This window comes from Lissotriton helveticus, chromosome 4_1, assembly GCF_964261635.1.
Source record: "Lissotriton helveticus chromosome 4_1, aLisHel1.1, whole genome shotgun sequence".
NCBI lineage: Eukaryota > Metazoa > Chordata > Amphibia > Caudata > Salamandridae > Lissotriton > Lissotriton helveticus.
Window position 1 is genome coordinate 1,551,386,990 of NC_136063.1, and position 20,101 is coordinate 1,551,407,090.

The window sequence follows — 20,101 nt, forward strand, 5'->3', positions numbered from 1 at the left end:
CTAGCCGTAACTTGACATCCCCACATAGCATTTAATTAATTAAGCTGTTAGTGTGTAAAGCCTTCATAAGAAGTATCATCACATCAGTTGGGTCAAGTAGCATACACCTATAGATCTCTGCTAACATGCTCTCTCCCTCAAGGCAAGGCAGAAGTCCCCAGGACTGTTTTTGTTGACTGCATTTTTGCTGGCTTTTGAAATCTGAGCACTTTACCTCTACCAAACAGTGCTCAAGTGCATGTGCTCTTTACTTAAAACATGGTACCATTGATTTAGACACAATTAGCATATTTGATTTACCTTTAAGTCCCTAGTAAAGTGCACTACATGTGCAGAGGGCCTGTTACTCAAATGCTACTAGTGTGCTTGCAGCACCAATTGTGCAACCCACTTAAGTAGCCATTTAAAGATGTCTCAGGCTTGCACTGCAGAGCCTATGAGTGAATTTCATTGCACGTGCTGCATTGCCAAATGCGATGCAGCGTGCGCAATGAAATTCATTTTATTTATTTATTCGTTTACTTACCTCCGTTGGGCCGTGTTCCATAGTTTACTACCCCCCACCCTGCTCAACCCCGCCCTGCCCCACTGCCCGGCAGCACTTCCACCACCGGCCGCTACTGCTAGATAGCCCCTCCTTGCACTATTTGTTTCTAAGCACTACAAAGCAGTTTTTTTTTTATTCATATCTTGACTTCTACTTACTGGATTATTTTGATTGTGGTCTTGTTTTACTCATAAATATATAATCTATTTTTCTAAACTGGTGTGGAGTCTTTTGTGGGGTTTTCACTGTGTTACAGTTTCAAGTTTTTATAGAAATACTCCACACATTGCCTTTTAAGTTAAGCCAGATGGCTCTGTGCAAAGCTACCAGCACAGGTTAATTTAAAGTGTGTTTCTGACTTACCCTGACTAGGATTGTGGATCCTGCTTGGACAGGGTGCATACCTCTGCCAACCAGAAACCCAATTTCTAACAATATGTTTGTTTAGGACCGTCTTATTGGTGTAATTTTGGTTTAATAAACACACCAAAAGTAATCACCAATATAGGGGTCGATTCCGATCCGGTAAAATCCCCGTCCGTACGAATCGTATCCGGAGCCGTTTCCGTACGACTCGTACGGACGCCGTACGACCGGACGATTCCGATACCGATCGGCCGACCCGGACGCGATTCGTACGGTACACGTCGATTCGTACGGAAAAGCGCACGATCACCTACACACCGTACGGCGCGTACGCCCCATGATCGCAGGGGTACGCGCCGTACTCCTGTGATCATGCGGGGTACGTGCCGTACACCCAGCGTACATGGGGTACGTGCCGTACACCCACCGTACATGGGGTACGGCGCGTACCGCATGTACGCTGGGTGTACGGCACGTACCCCGCATGATCACAGGGGTACGGCGCATACCCCTGCGATCATGGGGGGTACATGCCGTACCCGGGGGGGCGTTCCGTACCTTTTTCAGCGCGAACTCTGCGTTTACGACTGTTTTCGGCTCCAGTAGGAAAAGGGTCGTACGGCTCGTACCCGACACGAATCGTACTTGCTGGGTCGTAAAAACCAGCCGCGAACCGTAGTGATGTCGCGTACAGCCGGTTCCGAGTGAGACTCGTACGGAGATTTGAGTCGTACGGAGTCCTGTACGACTCGTACGGAGTTTGGCACCTGGTACGGATCGTACTTCATCGTACGTACGGGACGTCTACGGGTACGATTCGTATGGGGAAAAAACTCTCCGTACGACGATTCGGAGCGCATTTTACCGGATCGGAATCGGCCCCTATGTGTCCTACTAAGTCCCAAAAATCTCTGAAAACACTTTTCAAACCTGACTCTTCTAATTCAAGAAGGATCCTACTCAACAGAATGTTGATGCCAGACTCTTACAAACTTACCCTGGGTCCAGTATAGTAAGTCTACCTTCTACTATGCCCTGACTGCATCCTGTGAAGGACTTGGGTGTGTAACTGCATTTCCAAAGAAGTCCCATAGAGTAGGACATGTCTGAAAATAAAAGAGGTATTAATTACTGCTCCTCTTTTTTCTGCGCACTTTCTACGGACCAGAGCAGTGGCAACGAGTAACTTTCCCAAAAATTAAGGGGGGTATTCCAATACCAAATGAAGGTAAAAAGAAGTTGCAAAAAGATACCCATTTATTAATTCACTTGAAATAAATAAATGGTTGAAGTGCCCAGATTGATCTGACAAAGACCAAACTCTATTGGCCTGCTTCTGAAAATGTTCAACTCTCACAATTCATCTAGCAGTACTACCCACCAGCTGAATTCAAAGTGTCAACTTCTGCTCAGTTCACTTCAGAAAATCAATGGTAGGCAACATCGTGTAATGTTTTTTCTGTGGACATTTTAAGTGTAAATTACACAAATTACTCCTGGGTGATTGTATTAAAATTATTTACAAGGTGTGCCCTTGTATAACAAAATCACAAGAGAGACCTACGCAGTATCTTTAACATACATTTCTGTTTTCACATGGTAAATATTTCTTTCACTGCCTAGCGGCAGAGACATACATCTAGAACCTGACCCTTGAGTAAAAAAACTCAGCTGCCCAGTCAATAAGTGCATTGTGCTCCTGGGGAAATATGTTTCTCCAATCTACACTTTTTCAAAAGAATGTGGAATGATACGAACCTTTTTTGCAATTGCACATCCCCCACTAAAAGCTTGTGATAAGAGGATGCACAACACGTCAGTGAGCACTGTTTGCTTTTTCTCTAATATGATCCTAGAAATGAAATGCTGCACAGACCATTCACACCAGTTATATTTCTCGCCCAAAGGTCTGAATGAGACTGTTTTATCAATATATAAATATTTTTTATGTTCTCCATAGACTTACATTCACTTCAATAGGACCCTGTGATAGCATTTGTTTTTTAACATTGGGTACTTTTAATACGCATTAGTAGATGCATTTTTGCCACCTTTTTCTGTATTGGATTTTCAATAATTGTTTTTACTGTTAGATACTATAATCACCTTCTTTTTAATTAAGGTTTGTTCACAGTTAATTGTTTGATATATAATTTGGACTGCTGCGTCTGCTTCTCTGTATTTTTTGAGTATACTTTTTGGAATAAGCCTTCACCCTGCAAATGGTGCAACACGTTTATGTATTGAAATCAAGGGTGGAGGGAGATAGAAGAAGCGATGATCGGTAAACAGACATAATATCGATGCAAAAATATCGACTGGACAAAATATCGACCAGACATAATATAGACTACAAAAATATCGATTACTATCGATATTAATAGCCAAAATATCGAATCAAAAATATAGACTAGACATAATATCGACTAGATAGAATATAGACAACAAAAATATCGAAAATAAGGTAAGTTTTTAATAATTTGTAATAATTGTGTAATATAAATCTGTAGCGGGTTGTGGGTTTATAGGGGAATAGGGTGGGAAGTAATTTAAATATAATTAATTAAATCTGTAATATAATAGTAATTGTTAATTAATTATTAATTGTAATTAATTAAAATATGATTGGTAATTAATAATAATTGATTAGTTGATAAATAATTAATTTTTCATACAATATTTTCTGTAGCGGGTTGTGGGTTTATAGGGGAATAGGGTGGGAAGTAATTTAAATATAATTAATTAAATATGTAAAATAATTATAATTGTTTTTTTTTTTTATTTTTTTTTTTTATCCTCATTTGCGTGCATAGCTCCAATCTATCAAAACAAAAAGGTTGCCACAGAGCAGGAAATCAGGCTATGCTTTTGTGCTGTCTCAGCGATTAGCTGGCAGGGATATCGTAGGAGAGGAGGTGGCCGGATCCCAGCAACACATACGCGTAAGCCTTGAAACTTCAAGCACAGGGCTATTTGTTGGTAGATAGTGCCCGAGATACCGAAGCCCCATAAGCTCCATGGCTCCTGGCCATAGGAACAAGGGTGAGCAATGCCCGCAATAATCATAGGACCTGGGGAAAAAAAAAAACGAGGCTCAGTTTGACTGCTCCACTTACTATCTTAGGTAAGGTTAATCTGGTAAAGATGTGTATTCTGCCAAAGATCTCGTTCTTATTTAATTCAATTCCACTCTTTTTTGATCCTAAGTTAATCTCAAAGTTGCAGAGTGTGATTTCTACTTTTATTTGGAATAATAAGAGCCCAAGAAAATAAAACGTCGCAGAGAGAAGGGTGGGCTGGCTGGGCCAGACATCCAGGTTTATGCATGGGCATTTCAGCTTTCGCATACACGCATGTTACTAAAAACACCAGCAGGAACAGGGGTAGGACAAATGTTCTCTACTTTGTTGAACTGTGAGGGAGTAGGACAGGGTAGTTTTTTGTTCAAATTCGGCGACCCCAAATAAAAAATAAAAATAAAATTGAAGGTGCTGCAGGGGATAGCTACCACGTGGCATAAAGTGAGGCACGCGATCAAATTAGGGTATTATTCAGAGAGAGCTCCTATATGGGATTTACCCGCACCCCCAGCTTGGGCAGAAGACGCATTAACACAACCACTAAGAGAGGCCGAAATCATCTCCTCGGGAGACCTGTTCACGGACGGCTCTCTACTTCCTTGGGATTATTTAACTAACAAAGTCGGGCCAAACTTATCGAGATTCAAATACATACAAATATCAAGCTGGTCTCAGAGATATAGTGTCCAGCCAACCCGGAACAGCAGCTCACCTATAGGTGGCAACAGCGAATTAGTGACGTGCCTGCGGGACAATCCCCCTGCAAAGAAGGAAATATCGCTCTGGTACAATAAGATCATGGAGGAAGCAGACGGTAAATTTTCCCTTCCATTATCATTATGGGCTGATTCAATGCCAGGCATAGATGTGGAGGAGCTGTGGTCTGCTTCTTGTGAGGTACTGTGGGACTTGGTCAAACCAGCCTGGCTCCGTAGGAACCATCTTTTTACAATACATAGGGCCTATTATTCCCCGCAGAGGCTTTCAAAGTTTTCTTCAACAGGCCCGGTCTCGTGCCCAAGGTGTGGGCTAGCAGCTGCATCTGACATTCATATGTTTTATGAATGACTAGAAATAACCTCATTTTGGGACTCCATAGGGAGTAAATTATCTTCGTCACTGGGCTTTCACATCTCCATTGACCTTTCCCTTGTCATTTTCGGCCTGAGGGGCAAAGCCCGCAATGCTGCCTCTAACTTGTTGTTTTATTCTATTTTGGCGGCGGGTAGGGAAATCTGTAGACACTGGAAGGACGTCCTGCCGCCCTCCTTACATGAATGGCGTTGTTCAGTCCTTCAGATTTCAAAACTCGACCTAGCCAGGGGCGGAAATCTGAGTAGGAGAGCTTTTTGGACACAGTTAGAGCAATAATTATAATTGTTAAATAATTATTAATTGGTAAATAATTAACATTTAATTGGTAAATAATTATAATTGAATAATTGATAAATCATTATTTTCTACTAAATTATTTTTTGTAGCGGGTTGTGGGTTTATAGGGGGAATAGGGTGGGAAGTAATTTAATTTTGATTAATTAATTATGTAAATTAATAATAATTGTTAATTAATTATTAATTGGTAATTAATTAAAATATAATTGGTAATTAATTATAAATATTTAATTGATTAATAATTAATATTTAGTAAATTAATTTCTGTAGTGGGTTGTGAGTTTATAGGGGGATAGGGTGGTAAGTAATTTAATAGTAATTAATTAATTATGTTAATTAATTAAAATTGTTAATTAATTAATAATTGTCCATTAAATAAAATGTAATTGGTAAATAAAAGTAATTGGTATTGGAAATTAAATTTAATTGGTAATAATATTTCTATTAATTATATTTATTTATGATTTTTTTCCTTTTGCTACTGTTGCACTTACTGGAGTGGGAATAGTAATTTTAACCCCTATGCTATCCAGCACTTTCCCTACTGTTGCACCCACTGGAGTGGGAATAGTAATCTTTACCCCCACGCTCTCCAGCGCTTTCCCTACTGCTGCACCCACTCGTGTGGGAATAGTAATTTTAACCCCTACGCTATGCAGCGCTTTCCCTACTGTTGCACCCACTGGAGTGGGAATAGTAATTTTAACCCCTATGCTATCCAGCGCTTTCCCTACTGTTGCACCCACTGGAGTGGGAATAGTAATTTTAACCCCTACGCTATCCAACGCTTTCCCTACTGTTGCACCCACTGGAGTGGGAATAGTAATTTTAACCCCTACGCTATCCAGCACTTTCCCTACTGTTGCACCCACTGGAGTGGGATTAGTAATTTTAACCGGTACGCTATCCAGCACTTCCCCTACTGTTGCACCCACTGGAGTGGGAATAGTAATCTTTACCCCTACGCTATCCAGCGTTTTCCCTACTGTTGCACCCACTGGAGTAGGAATAGTAATTTTTACCCCTACGCTATCCAACGCTTTCTCTACTGTTGCTCCCACTGGAGTGGGGATAGTCATTTTAACCCCTACGCTATCCAACACTTTCCCTACTGTTGCACCCACTGGAGTGGTAATAGTAATCTTTACCCCTACACTATCCAGCGTTTTCCCTACTGTTGCACCCACTCGAGTGGGAATAGTAATTTTAACCCCTACGCTATCCAGCGCTTTCTCTACTGTTGCACCCACTGGAGTGGGGATAGTAATTTTAAACCGTACGCTATCCAGCGTTTTCCCTACTGTTGCACCCACTGGAGTGGGAATAGTAATCTTTACCCCTACGCTATCCAGCTCTTTCCCTACTGTTGCACCCACTGGAGCGGGAATAGTAATTTTAACCCCTATGCTATCCAGCGCTTTCCCTACTGTTGCACCCACTGGAGTGGGAATAGTAATCTTTACCCCTACGCTATCCAGCGCTTTCCCTACTGTTCCACCCACTGGAGTGGGAATAGTAATTTTAACCCCTACGCTATCCAGCGCTTTCCCTACTGTTGCACCCACTGGAGTGGGAATAGTAATTTTAACCCCTATGCTATCCAGCGCTTTCCCTACTGTTGCACCCACTGGAGTGGGAATAGTAATCTTTACCCCTACGCTATCCAGCACTTTCTCTACTGTTGCACCCACTGGAGTGGGGATAGTAATTTTAAACCATACGCTATCCAGCGCTTTCCCTACTGTTGCACCCACTGGAGTGGGAATAGTAATTTCAACTCCTACGCTATCCAGCGCTTTCCCTACTGTTGCACCCACTGGAGTGGGAATAGTAATTTTAACCCATACGCTATCCAACGCTTTCCCTACTGTTGCACCCACTGGAGTGGGAATAGTAATAAAAACCCCTACGCTATCCAGCGCTTCCCCTACTGTTGCACCCACTGGAGTGGGAATAGTAATTTTAACCCCTACGATATCCAACGCTTTCCCTACTGTTGCACCCACTGGAGTGGGAATAGTAATTTTAACCCCTACGCTATCCAGCGCTTTCCCTACTGTTGCACCCACTGGAGTGGGAATAGTAATTTTAACCCCTACGCTATCCAACGCTTTCCCTACTGTTGCACCCACTGGAGTGGGAATAGTAATAAAAACCCCTACGCTATCCAGCGCTTTCCCTACTGTTGCCCCCACTGGAGTGGGAATAGTAATTTTAACCCCTACGCTATCCAACGCTTTCCCTACTGTTGCACCCACTGGAGTGGGAATAGTAATTTTTACCCCTACGCTATCCAACGCTTTCCCTACTGTTGCTCACACTGGAGTGGGAATAGTAATTCTTACCCCTATGCTATCCAACGCTTTCCCTACTGTTGCACTCATTGGAGTTGGAATAGTAATTTTTACCCCTACGCTATCCAACGCTTTCCCTACTGTTGCACCCACTGGAGTGGGAATAGTAATTTTAACCCCTACGCTATCCAGCGATTTCCCTACTATTGCACCAACTGGAGTGGGAATAGTAAATTTTACCCCTACACTATCCAACACTTTTGCTACAGTTGAACTCACTAGAGTTGTAACAATACATTTTAACCATTTTGCTATGCTACGGTAAAAATATTATATATGTTTATTTAATAATATGTTTTTATATATATATATATGTATTATTTTTGTGATATAATTTTTTCATTTATATTAATTATTTATTAATATTACATTTATTTAATACTTTTTACTAAGTTTATATTAAATATATTTATTAATATATTAGTTTTAACTTAATTTAAAGACATTTTAAAAAATCGATATTTTGACAGTCTATATTTTTGTAACTCGATATTTTGGAGTCGATATTTTTGTATCTCGATATTTTTGTGGTCGATATAATGTCAGTGATCCGCGATGATCCATTTAGCTTCCTAGTAGTCTGTCAAAATCAATGTGGGAATGGACCACTTGTACCTGCAACCAGGGTTCAGGAATTCTACCCTCATTCACGTAGACAGGTTGGTAGGTGGTATATCTTCATTTTCCGCCTTAATCAGATATGTGACAGCATCATCATTGGGTTTCTTTCATGCTTCCTCCAACTGGAGGGAACCACTGGTTATTTCAGTAGTGATCAGTGATAAAGAAAAAGGGAGGGTGCTCGAGTGGAGTGAATTTATTTAAGAAAGAGTGCTCATGCTACCTAAACTGTAACTTAATTCAGTTCGGAGCACGAGGAAAGTTAAAAAGTGTTGTGCATAGTAGGACAATTTATCAGTCCACTGCACCTGTTAGTCCAGATAGGTGATCAACTTTTGTTTGAGAGACACGTTTATGTTCAGAATGTGTTCATTATCATCTATATCCTACCATGCCTTGACTTTTGAGCGATCTTGGCTTCAGTCATACACTCTTTGGGTCAATCTCTTCCCTCGTGGTGCATTTTAAACAATAATACATGTTAAAATGTGGCTTCAGTGTTCTATAATGGAGCTCACATTTAAATGTTGGGATTTAAACAGAATGAGCTGAATTATCTAGCAAATACCATTCCAAGCAAGGAACTTTTCCAACTGTTAATCATTGCTTGTTTTATATCAGGCTTCTAAAGCAAAGAAATGAGGTGAGGTGTTCGAGCAGAGCCTACACATACCTGTCAACACCTTAATTAATCCTTAAATATGCATCAAATAAATTAAATAAGCCATTTTTCCCACATGAATTCCAATATTCTCACATCATAGCAACTTTATTGAGTAGGGTTAAACTATTTAGTAGGTTCACTGGTATACCATTTACTTGTATTGATAGTCTGCTAGTTAAATGATTTGGAATAACCAATTTACTGATATGCAATTCCCGGACAGCAATTTCTATTAAAGTTAATGTTAGAGGAATTCGTAGACATTGAAATATATTTAATAAACTATGAAAAATGTTTAAGTTGAGTTAATTTTTTTCAATGTAGTCAAGTCCTGAATGCCACAGTATAATCCAATGTATTAGTGCCTGTAACTAGTATTTTGGAATAAGTGGTATCAAAATATGAAATTGTGCTAGCTATAAAAAATTTACTACAGCAGGATGCTTATAAACCTCTACCACTGTGCACATTCTATGTATATATCTGATATTCTTGTGACGTTGTGCTCAAAATCTCATGCTGAATTCACAAAACAGTTTTGACAGGTATGTGCAAATAAAGTTCACAGAGCAATTAGTTAGAGTAAAATCGCAATTCAGGAAAAAAAATTATTTCACGAAAATTAGATTTGCAAGTCCGAGTTTATAAGCGTATCATTAGGTCCGAGCTCCAAAAGTAGGGTAAACCAGCAAACTAATATGTTTGTAAATATTTTTGTCAAGGACAGGAGTAGGTATATTTCTGTGTTTGTAATGTACAGGCATTATCTTAATATTTAAATGGGGTGAAGAGAAAGTGTTGCATATCGAGGCAAAACAACTTTACATAGACAAAAAAAATATGCTTTTGCAAATCAACATTTACATCGTGTTTTGAGATGAATGTTAAAATCGCTTCATGTGCAGAAAGCATGTGAGAGTACTGCTGGATAATATATATTTTAATAGTTCTCCAGGTTAACTGGTGTGAATCCCATAAAAGTTGGTAAATTTGCTTCAAATGAAAGACGAATTTTATGAGACGAAATTTCTTAACTTCGTTTGAAAGCTTACCCGCAGACAATATTTGTATCCAATGTTATGTTGTCTTGCCAAAACCTTTTATTATTTGGTGAAGAGAGCTGTTTTGGGATTTGACTAGGATAGAGGACACATGTACCCCCTTAAAGTATTGTTTATAAAGATGCATACCCATTTAGTAATATAGATACAGAAAATGATTACACTTTATTTAAATGACATCTTCATAGAAACGCCATTTTGAGCTCCATGGTTCACTACATATTCTATTGGTTTTACTATCTTTACTCATCAAATGAAAGAAACGTATACAGTGATTCACAGAGTATAGTTGCATACATGCTTATAACTTCTTTTTGAGTGTTTATAACTGTGAAAAAACAGGCAACAGGACAATCAGAATGATTTCTTACTGATAGATTTCATTTTTTGCCAAATCTGTTAGAATTAAGGCACATAATGGTGTGTTTTCATGAAGTGCAATTTTGAATGTATGAACTCAAACTACTTGTTCAGAACTCGTATGTTCCTTAGTAAAATCTCCGCTTTTATCAATATGATGAGGCTCACTGTAGGATGACACTCACATTTTACCCTGCTAAATCATAAACAATAAGACTGCGTGAGTAATTGTTGATACAATTATGACATGTACATTGTTCTTTTTCCAGCTCTGAAAAAGTTCAGCACGGTATGAAATAAAAGTTGGTCAGAGCACTTTGGAGTATTTGGCAAAGAAGTTAAATTCTATGCACTTGCCTTATATGAGTAAATGATTTGAAGTTATAGCAAAATAAAAAGATTATAGAAAGTACATATACTATCAAAATTGCGTAAAATGGTGAATTTACTAGACAATGTACATCAAGTTTTTTTAATGCCACTGTAACGTGCTTGTGGGTGAAGCTACCAGAGCCACAGGAAGATAAAGAGAGGGGACGCCAAAGTGATAGGAAGCCAGACTCGGAAACATACACACACACATACACATTCCCGCCCCTATCCCACCCTCCACAGACAAGTATTGTTTAATTTTGAGACAGGGCGAGAGGAAAGAAAGGCGCGAGGGAGAATTTTATATATTTATTTACCACCTTAGGTCAGTAATTACATTTCAAATAATTCACCATGTATGTATGTTTTAATGCTTTCACCTGGCTTTTTATTGATTTATTTAGAAACTTGCAACCTGCATGCATATATTAAGGTGCTGACTGTCCTCTATTTTGAATACATCGTTTCTTCAACTCGAATTATTTCCTTTCAATTCCATACTAATATTGCATTGTGTGCTCTTGTGCATGCCAGCGTTATGAGGAAGGCACTTTTGGTGATACTATCCAAAACTGGCTGGGTATGGCCATAAAAACGTGTGAAACTTGTACTGGCTGAGGAGGCATTTTTATTTGCACTTTGGTTGTTTTATGCCATTCTTGGGAGCACTTGATACATCAGTCCGAACTGTGTGTCCTCAGCCGGTCTGAAGGGTGACTGGGTGAGGGAAGGGAGGGAGAAGGGTAACTTATCCACCCCACATGCTTTTATCTGGGTCTTCAGTCGGCCCAACAGGGTTACTGGCAGTGTCGAGGTCAACAACTTTAATAAAGGTTCCCTGAATCAATGCGGGTTTCACTTTTTAAGTGGAGCGTGGCTACAGTGGGTGGGAGGAGGGGGCGCGCAGTGGCTTGAAGTGCCCAATGAATCAGAATTATTGTTCTATTTTACTGCCCAGCATTGGGTCAGGGAACCCAACGTTGCACTTGGCCCACACCACATTTGTTATGTCTTTGGATTGGGTGTTCAAAAATGCCCTTTGGCCCAGACTTGCACATAAACCACGGGTTTGACCGCTCCTCAGACTTGTATTTTATTGCAACACTGATCTCTTCTCACAAGGTTGCCATATAGTTACCCAGTTTAGCTCGCAATGATGCCTGCCATCTCATACAAACCTGCTGTGCTGCCGTGAGTCCCAGGCTCTCCACACCACTGGAGTCAAGCTATCCAGGCTGATGAAGGCTGATAGCCAGAAACCGGTCCTTGGATGCTTGATTCCGGTCTGGGAAAGACATGGCTTGGTAGTTCGGACTGGACTGTTCCCATGAGGCACAGGGTCAGAGCTGATTTGCATATAGCCAGTGTCTAACCCAGGGTGGTGTGGCGTGCAAAAAAACGATGGATTTAGGCCCAGATCTCTGTACTGGGGTGAATGTATGACATTGTTCTACATTCTGTCCATCAACTGTGTTTTTTGCAATTTTCACCCCGAGTGGGCTGGGTATGCTCAGACGTGAGTCCCAGGCTCTCCACACCACTGGAGTCAAGCTATCCAGGCTGATGAAGGCTGATAGCCAGAAACCGGTCCTTGGATGCTTGATTCCGGTCTGGGAAAGACATGGCTTGGTAGTTCGGACTGGACTGTTCCCATGAGGCACAGGGTCAGAGCTGATTTGCATATAGCCAGTGTCTAACCCAGGGTGGTGTGGAGTGCAAAAAAACGATGGATTTAGGCCCAGATCTCTGTACTGGGGTGAATGTATGACATTGTTCTACATTCTGTCCATCAACTGTGTTTTTTGCAAGTGGAGAGATCTTGGACACGTCGGAAAGAGACCCAAGGTTCCTGTTAATTTCGGAATGTTAGACTCTTGGGCTGAATCAATTTTAACCTGACATGGGCCTGGGAAACCCTGTGTCAATTTAGCTGTAAGTCTGGAATGCACCGTGCATGTCATTGGTAAGGGGTATGAAGTGGCTAATATCGGTGTAGTTACTATATAGAACAAGCATTTTCGAAACAAATATGTTTCACTTATACAACATCTATTGGGTTTGTCACTGTTTTTCCAGATATGTTGCAAAGTGATTTTACGCAGTCAACAATGGGCGCGACATGTAGTTTGTTTTACTTTAAGTCATGTTGCACAGCAGCCCGTGCTGCTGTGCAATATATCTAGAAAAGCATTGACAAACCCAAAGGTGTTTTCTAGGTGAAACCTATTGCCTTTGCCAATGCAGTTTTATAAAAACACAACCATCACAACTTGATTAATTCCGAAACTTTACATGCTTCAGCATTTAGTCATTCAGAGAGTCTCTTGTGTTGTGAAACAGAAGGTGAGCAGACCGCGAAAGAAGCCTTCCTGCCAAGGTGCCTGCTTCCAGAGGCATTGTAAGGCATTGGTAAAGTGGGCCCTGGCCCACGACCCCAGCCTTTCAGGTGGCCCGCTGATGTAGCGGGCTCTGTTTTGCAGAGTCTTGTCCTGATGACCGTGAATAATTTTTAAACAGATTGTTTCAAATATCATTTAATGTATTGTTAATGTGTGTATTTGTGAGAATCTCTGACATCCATAAAAAAGTTTCTATTAGATCAATACAGGACCTCAGATATAAGAAATGGGAGGGTGTCACAGAGATTATTTGCAGCAATTTTAGTGAGCTGCTGCTATGTTACAATTTTGAAAACACTCACCACTGTCCCTGAATACCAGATGCAAACTAATTAAGAACTTGGACAAGTGTGCCAGTGCGCTGTCAGTGACCTGGTCAAAGAGGGAAACAAAGAGCTGAAATTGGATCATGAATTCAAAGCTGTTCCTAACAGGAGCCCCCAAAATATGTTTGACCTAGGGCCCCCAAAATCCTAAAGATGTCCCTGCCTGCTTGCCTGAAAGAAATGCAAATATATGCAATGAGTTATTCTGCAAATGTAAAAGAGGTTTGGGAGCGGGTACTGGCTTTAATTCATCAAATCACTCAAAGCTTTGCAATTGGAAATATTTATTCTTTTTGAGTGGTAGTTCAAAAGTTAACAACTGAGCTGTCAAGTGCATGCTTTTAATTGTAATTGTATGTGTGTAGTGCTTACTACCCCTGAGGAGTTATGTAAAAAAAACTGCATTAACTAGTAGAGGTTTCATAATGTATTATACTACTTTTTCCACTGAGTAACACCTTTTTCATTTATTTTTCATTTAAGCTGCACTTTATTTTGTATGTAGCTACCTGACGGTGAAAGACCAAAAATATTACAGAATATTTTGGGGGGTTTTAGCCACACTTTTGCCCCACCCCTACACTCACTGAACCAATCGATCAATCAGTACATTTGTAGAGCGCACGACTCACCCGTGAGGGTCTCAAGGCTCTGGGGGGGGGGGGCCGGGGTGCTGCTACTGATCGAACAGCCAGGTCTTGAGGAGTCTCCCGAAGGCCAACAGGTCCTGGGTCTGTCGTAGGTGGATGGGGAGGGTGTTCCAGGTTTTAGCGGCGAGGTGGGAGAACGATCTGCCACCGGCGGTCGCACGACAGATGTGGGGGACGGTGGCGAGGTCGAGATTAGCGGAGTGAAGCTGGTGGTTCGAGGTGTAGAAGGTGAGTCGTTCGTTGAAGTACGCTGGCCCAATGTTGTGGAGAGCTTTGTGAGCGTGGGTGAGGAGCTTGAAGGTGATCCTCTTGTTGACAGGGAGCCAGTGAAGGTCTTTTAGGTGGGCCGAGAGGTGACTGTGGCGGGGGATGTCGAGGTTGAGGCGTGCGGAGGCGTTCTGTATGCGTTGTAGTCGTTTCTGGTGTTTGGCTGATGTTCCTGCATAGAGAGCACTGCCGTAGTCCAGTCTGCTGCTGACGAGGGCCTGGGTGTCTGTCCTTCTGGTACCGGTGGGGAGCCATATGTAGATCTTGCAGAGCATGCGGAGGGTGTTGAAGCAGGAAGAGGAGACGGCGTTCACTTGCTCCGTCATTGAAAGTGCAGAGTCCAGAATGACTCCCAGGTTGCGTGCGTGGTTAGTGGGCATCGGTGAAACCCCCAGTGCAGCCGGTCCCCATGAGTCGTCCCAGGCATATGGGGGGGATCCGATGATGAGGACCTCCGTCTTGTCAGTTTCAGGTGGCTGATTGTCATCCATTCGGCGATGGCCGTCTTTCCTTCATGGAGGTTGGATTTGGTGGTGGGGGGGGCCTTGGTGAGGGAGAGGATCAGCTACGTGTCATTGGCGTATGAGACGATGTTGAGGTTTTGTGATCTGGCGATGTTGGCGAGCGGTGCCATGTAGATGATGAAGTGTGTCGTACTCAGGGATGAGCCTTGGGGTACGCCACAGATGATCTTGGTGTCTTAAGAGTGGAATGGGGAGAGGCGGACACTCTGGGTTCTGCCGGTGAGGAAGGAGGTGGTTCAGTCCAGTGCTTTGTCGCAGATCCCTGTGTTGTGGAGACGTGTGCGGAGGGTGTGGTGGCAGACGGTGTTGAAGGCGGCCGAGAGGACCAGGAGGATGAGGGCTGCAGTCTCTCCATTGTCTAGCATGGCCCTGATGTCGTCGGTTGCGGCGATGAGGGCTGTTTCGGTGCTGTGGTTGCTGTGAAATCTGGATTGGGATGGGTCCAGGATGTTGTTCTTTTCGAGGAAAGAGGTCAGTTGCCCTTTGATGATCTTCTCGATGACTTTTGCCTGGAACGGGAGGAGGGAGATGGGCTGGAAGTTCTTGAGGTCCTTACGGTCAGCTTTGGATTTCTTTAGTAGGGCGTTGATCTTGGCGTGCATTCAGCTCTCCGGGAAGGTGGCGGTCTTGAAGGAGCTGTTGATGATCTTGCGGAGATGGGGTGCAATGGTGGAGCTTGCTTTGTTGAAGATGTGGTGTGGGCAGGGGTCGTATGGTGAGCCAGAGAGGATGGTGTTCGTGATTTTGATGGTGTCTTCGTCGTTGACCTGGGCCCAGGAGAGCAGGGGGTCGATGTTGATGTGGCAGGGGGGGCGGTGCGTCTGAGGTGTCTGCGTCTGTCGGGGGCACCTGGTTGCTGAAACTGTTGTGGATGTCTGCGATCTTGCGGTGGAAGAAGGTGGTTAGGGAGTCACAGTGGAAGAAGGTGGTTAGGGAGTCGCAGAGGTCTTGTGATGGCGGGATGTCGTTGGAGTTGGAGCTGGGGTCGGAGATTTCCTTCACGATGTTGAAGAGCTCTTTGCTGTTGTGTGTGTTGTTGTCAATGCGCTCTTTGAAGGAGGTCCTTTTGGCAGTACTGATGAGTTGGTGCTGTCTGCAGATGACGCTCGTGTAGGCTGTGTTGCTATCTGATGTCTGTTCGTGGTGCCACTTCTTCTCAAGCCAACGGCAGGCCTGCTTTGATGCCTTGAGGTCGGCAGTGAACCAGATGGCTTTTCTGTCCGTGCATCTGTTTGAGGGTTTTTTGATCGCGGCAAGGGTGTTTGCGCAGTCGTCAATCCATTGCGTAAGGTTGCAGATGGCGGCGTTGGTGGTGTCAGTTGGTGGTTTTTGGACGAGGGTGGTTATATGGTCTTCGTGACTTTGCTCCAGCTGTGGTGGGGGGTCCATTGTGTGCGGTGGTGCATGGTGGGCTTCTCGAAGGTGAAGTGGAAGCAGTGGTTGTCGGTCCAGTGGAGTTTGGTGGTGTGGCTGAAGGTGCCGTGGTTGCCGGCTGAGAAGATGGGGTCGAGCGTGTGTCTGGCGGAGTGAGTGGGAGTTGTGACGAGCTGTTTGAGTCCGAGGTTGGCAAGGTTGTTGAGCAGGGTGGTAGAGTTGCTGTCATTGTTGTTCTCGAGGTGGTAGTTCAGGTCTCTGAGGAGGATGTAGCCGGTGGACGCAAGGGCGTGCGTGCTGACAAAGTCGGCATGGAGTTGTTGAACTGCGACCGGGGGCCGGGTGGTCTGTAGATGAGGGTTCCTCTGAGGTTGGTGTTGGGGTCGGTGTGGATCTGTAAGTGTAGGTGTTCGACGGTGATAAGCGTGTCGTTGGTGCTGGTCGAGATTCTGTGGGTGTTTCTGTGGAGGATGGCGATTCCTCCTCCTGTTCCGTTAGTGCGGTCCCTGCGGGTGATCTTGTAGCCATCAAGGATGGCTATGGCGATGTTGGGTGCCGTTGAGGGGTTCATCCAGGTCTCCATCAGGAAGGCGACGTCTGGGGAGGTGGAGTAGAGTAGGTCCCAGAGTTCGATGGCGTGTTTGCGGGCAGAGTGGGTGTTGAGTAGAAGGCTTCGGAGGCTGTTGCGTCCTACCCCGGTGGGCTTGTTGGTGGTTTGGATGCTGGTGTAGTGGCAGCTCTAGCAGGCGAAAGGTTCGTGGGTTCGCTTCGTGTTGGCCTAGAAGCATGTGTGTGATCTGCCAGTGTTGAGAGCATGGAAGGTGCCGGCGTTGTAGCGGCATCGAGTGTTGTGGCTTTCATGGGGGCCAGGGGTTTTGGCATTGGCGCGGTCCAGACGCTGACGGGCACAGACGGGCTTGCCTTAGGCGTCCTCATGCAGGGGACGCAGCGGCGGGACGAGAGAGCAGAACGGGCGGAGAAATCAAGGGCACAACAATGCAGGGAATACAACAACAGAATACAAGCACATTATTACAGAGTACAATCAGAATACAGAGCGCAGGCTCAAACGGAGGGCAGGCAGGAAAGGACAGATCGAGCGCACAAATACCTACAGCCTACCACTGGCCACCAGGGATTAGGTGCAGGTGGTAGCCTGCGGGTGGAGGAGGGTCTCGAACTTGCAGCAGTCGCAGCAGCAGCGAGCTGGGAGACACGTCCAAACAGGTGGTGCTGTTGCGCCGTGGGGAGCGACCTGCCTGGAACAGGGTCAAGGGTCGCTCTCCTCACTGTGCAGCGACTTCCATAAGAAGGGGAGGTGGGAGGGAGGAGCGGCAGGGAGGCCGGAGCCAATGGGTGAGCGAGGGGAGCATGGCCACAGGGGACGCAGCGGCAGGAACGATAGAGCCGAACGGGTGGAGAAATCAAGGGCACAACAATGCAGGGAAATACAGGGACTAAAAGAACAGTATACAAGCACAATATTACAGAGTACAATCAAAATACAGAGCGCAGAGTCAAACGGAGGGCTGGACGGAAAGGTGCAGATCGAGCGCTCAAATACCTGTGGCCTACCACTGGCAACCAAGGATGAGGCGCAGGTGGTAGCCTGCCGGTGGAGCAGGGCCTCGAACATGCGACAGTGGCAGCAGCAGCAAGCTGGGGGACACGGGCAAACAGGTGGTGCTGTTACGGCGTGGGGAGCGGCCTGCCTGGAACAGGGTCAAGGGTCACTCTCCTCACCGCGCAGCGGCCGCCATAAGAAGGGGAGGTGGGAGAGAGGAGCAGCTGGGAGGCAGGACCAATTGGGCGAGCGAGGCAGGCGGAGCCGCAGGGGACGCATTGACGGGAACGAGAGAGCAGAACAGGTGGAGAAATCTAGGGCACAACAATGCAGGGAAATACAGGGAATAAAACAACAGAATACAAGTACAGTATTACAGAGTACAATCAAGGGCAGATCGAGCGCACAAATACCTACGTCCTACCACTGGCCACAAGGGATGAGGTGCAGGTGGTAGCCTGCAGGCGGAGGAGGGCCTCAAACATGCGGTTGTGGCAGCAGCAGCGAGCTGGGAGACATGGGCAAACAGGTGGTGCTGTTGCGGCGTGGAGAGGGACCTGCCTAACAGGGTCAAGGGTCAATCCCACCCTCATTCCACGCAAATGGCAGTTCCCATCGTTTTCCTTAATGCACTTTGACCTCTGGATGTACCAGACCTGCACCAGAAATTTATTTTTTGTTTGTTTATTTTTGTTCAGCAGCAGCATCACTTTTAGCTAGCTTAAACTTATGTAATTGTCATTCTTCTAGTGCGAAAACAGGGGTTTACCCACGGGTTGCAATACACAATCCCACTCGGAGTCAAGCCCGTTACCTATAGGTAGTGATGGACCAAACATCGAGTTACCCACATATCACTGTGCACCTAAAATAATGTTATGCATTGTGTTTTTTGGCCTCAGTAAAAAACTATGACATTTTTTTGTTTGCCAATATGCGCAATTAATAGAAGCTCTTTCATTTTATGCAGGTGACTGAAGAAGTCCATCGGATACTTAAAAACTGCAGTTATGACTTTGTGTGCCGGGGTAAAGTTAGTGTCAAGGGAAAAGGAGAAATGCTGACGTATTTCCTCGAAGGGAAGACCAATGGAATGAATGCACAAACACGGTCTTTAAATCTCGAGCGGAAAATGTACCCCTATGGCAGGACAAACATTAAAACGAAGTTGGGTACCAGCTGTCTCTCCGTGTCCTCAGTCGCCAGCTTTACAGTTACTGCTGGCCTCGCAACTCTTCAAGCCCCAACAACCAACCCCAACCCTGCATTGCTGTATCTTCCATCTGACTCATCTGTGAAAGAAGTGTAGCTGGGAATGGCACGTGGTTGCCAGCATTCCCGCCTACGCCAAATAACTAAACGCAGCAGTATTTTTCCACAAGAAAATCCGAGGCCGTGGACTCCAGCGCCAACCAAGGTTAAGGAACCTGACCAAAGAGAAACCTGACACCAGAAAAAAAAAGAACTTTTGGAATGATTCAAACAAGGGCTAACACTTATGTTAGGGCAAAAACAGCATATTCAGTTTCTGAGAATATGACATGTTCTTGGCGCTTTTAAATGGTAAACGATGTCACAGAGAAAGTCATACACATAATGTACATATGCATATTCAGAAATATGTATAATTGTATATATATAATATGTATGTATTTGCAGACACAAATTCAGTTGTTTATTTGGAGATACATACTTTCCCATCATCTCCTACTGACTACAGGCAAAGTTTAGTAAGGATTTTAATATGGGTATGTGCTAGCATTTGTATCAGTGGCGTGTTAATGGTATGTACTGAGAACATACCAAGAGCGCATGCAACTTTGCTCAAAATATTTGAACTGAAAGACCTGGGATATAGCCAGCGATTTCTAAGTTCCTAGTTTCGAGCTACCCAACCATAAATGGATGCATCTTTTCATATATGTGCATGTTTTCAAGACAGTATTTTGCACGTTTACATGTTTTTAACACACAGCATCAAAATGAGGTAAAACATGACTGGACTCAGGGTTTTGACAGTCTTCTGACTAGAGCTCATGCCTTTCTTAAAGGAAGGGTTTTGAGTACTGCACTTTGGCACACACTCTTATCCTTGGTCACAGGGACCTGTGAACGATGAATGCTGGCGCTTGAAACGCATAGCAGCAATACATGAAACACACCAGAAGCTCTGCTTCCTG

General features: G+C 44.1%; 1 protein-coding gene across 3 annotated transcripts in view; it reads left to right on the forward strand.

Annotated features, from left to right (window-relative positions):
- The window catches only part of ADCY1 (adenylate cyclase 1), a 1,411,272-nt gene extending 1,391,396 nt beyond the window's left edge, over positions 1-19,876 (forward strand). For all 3 annotated transcript variants that reach the window (XM_078685844.1, XM_078685845.1, XM_078685846.1), the window contains one exon: positions 18,892-19,876. In XM_078685844.1, coding sequence (XP_078541970.1) covers positions 18,892-19,230 — 339 coding nt within the window. In that variant the 3' untranslated portion in view covers positions 19,231-19,876. The remainder of the gene's footprint in view (positions 1-18,891) is intronic.
- The last annotated feature ends 225 nt before the right edge of the window (positions 19,877-20,101 follow it).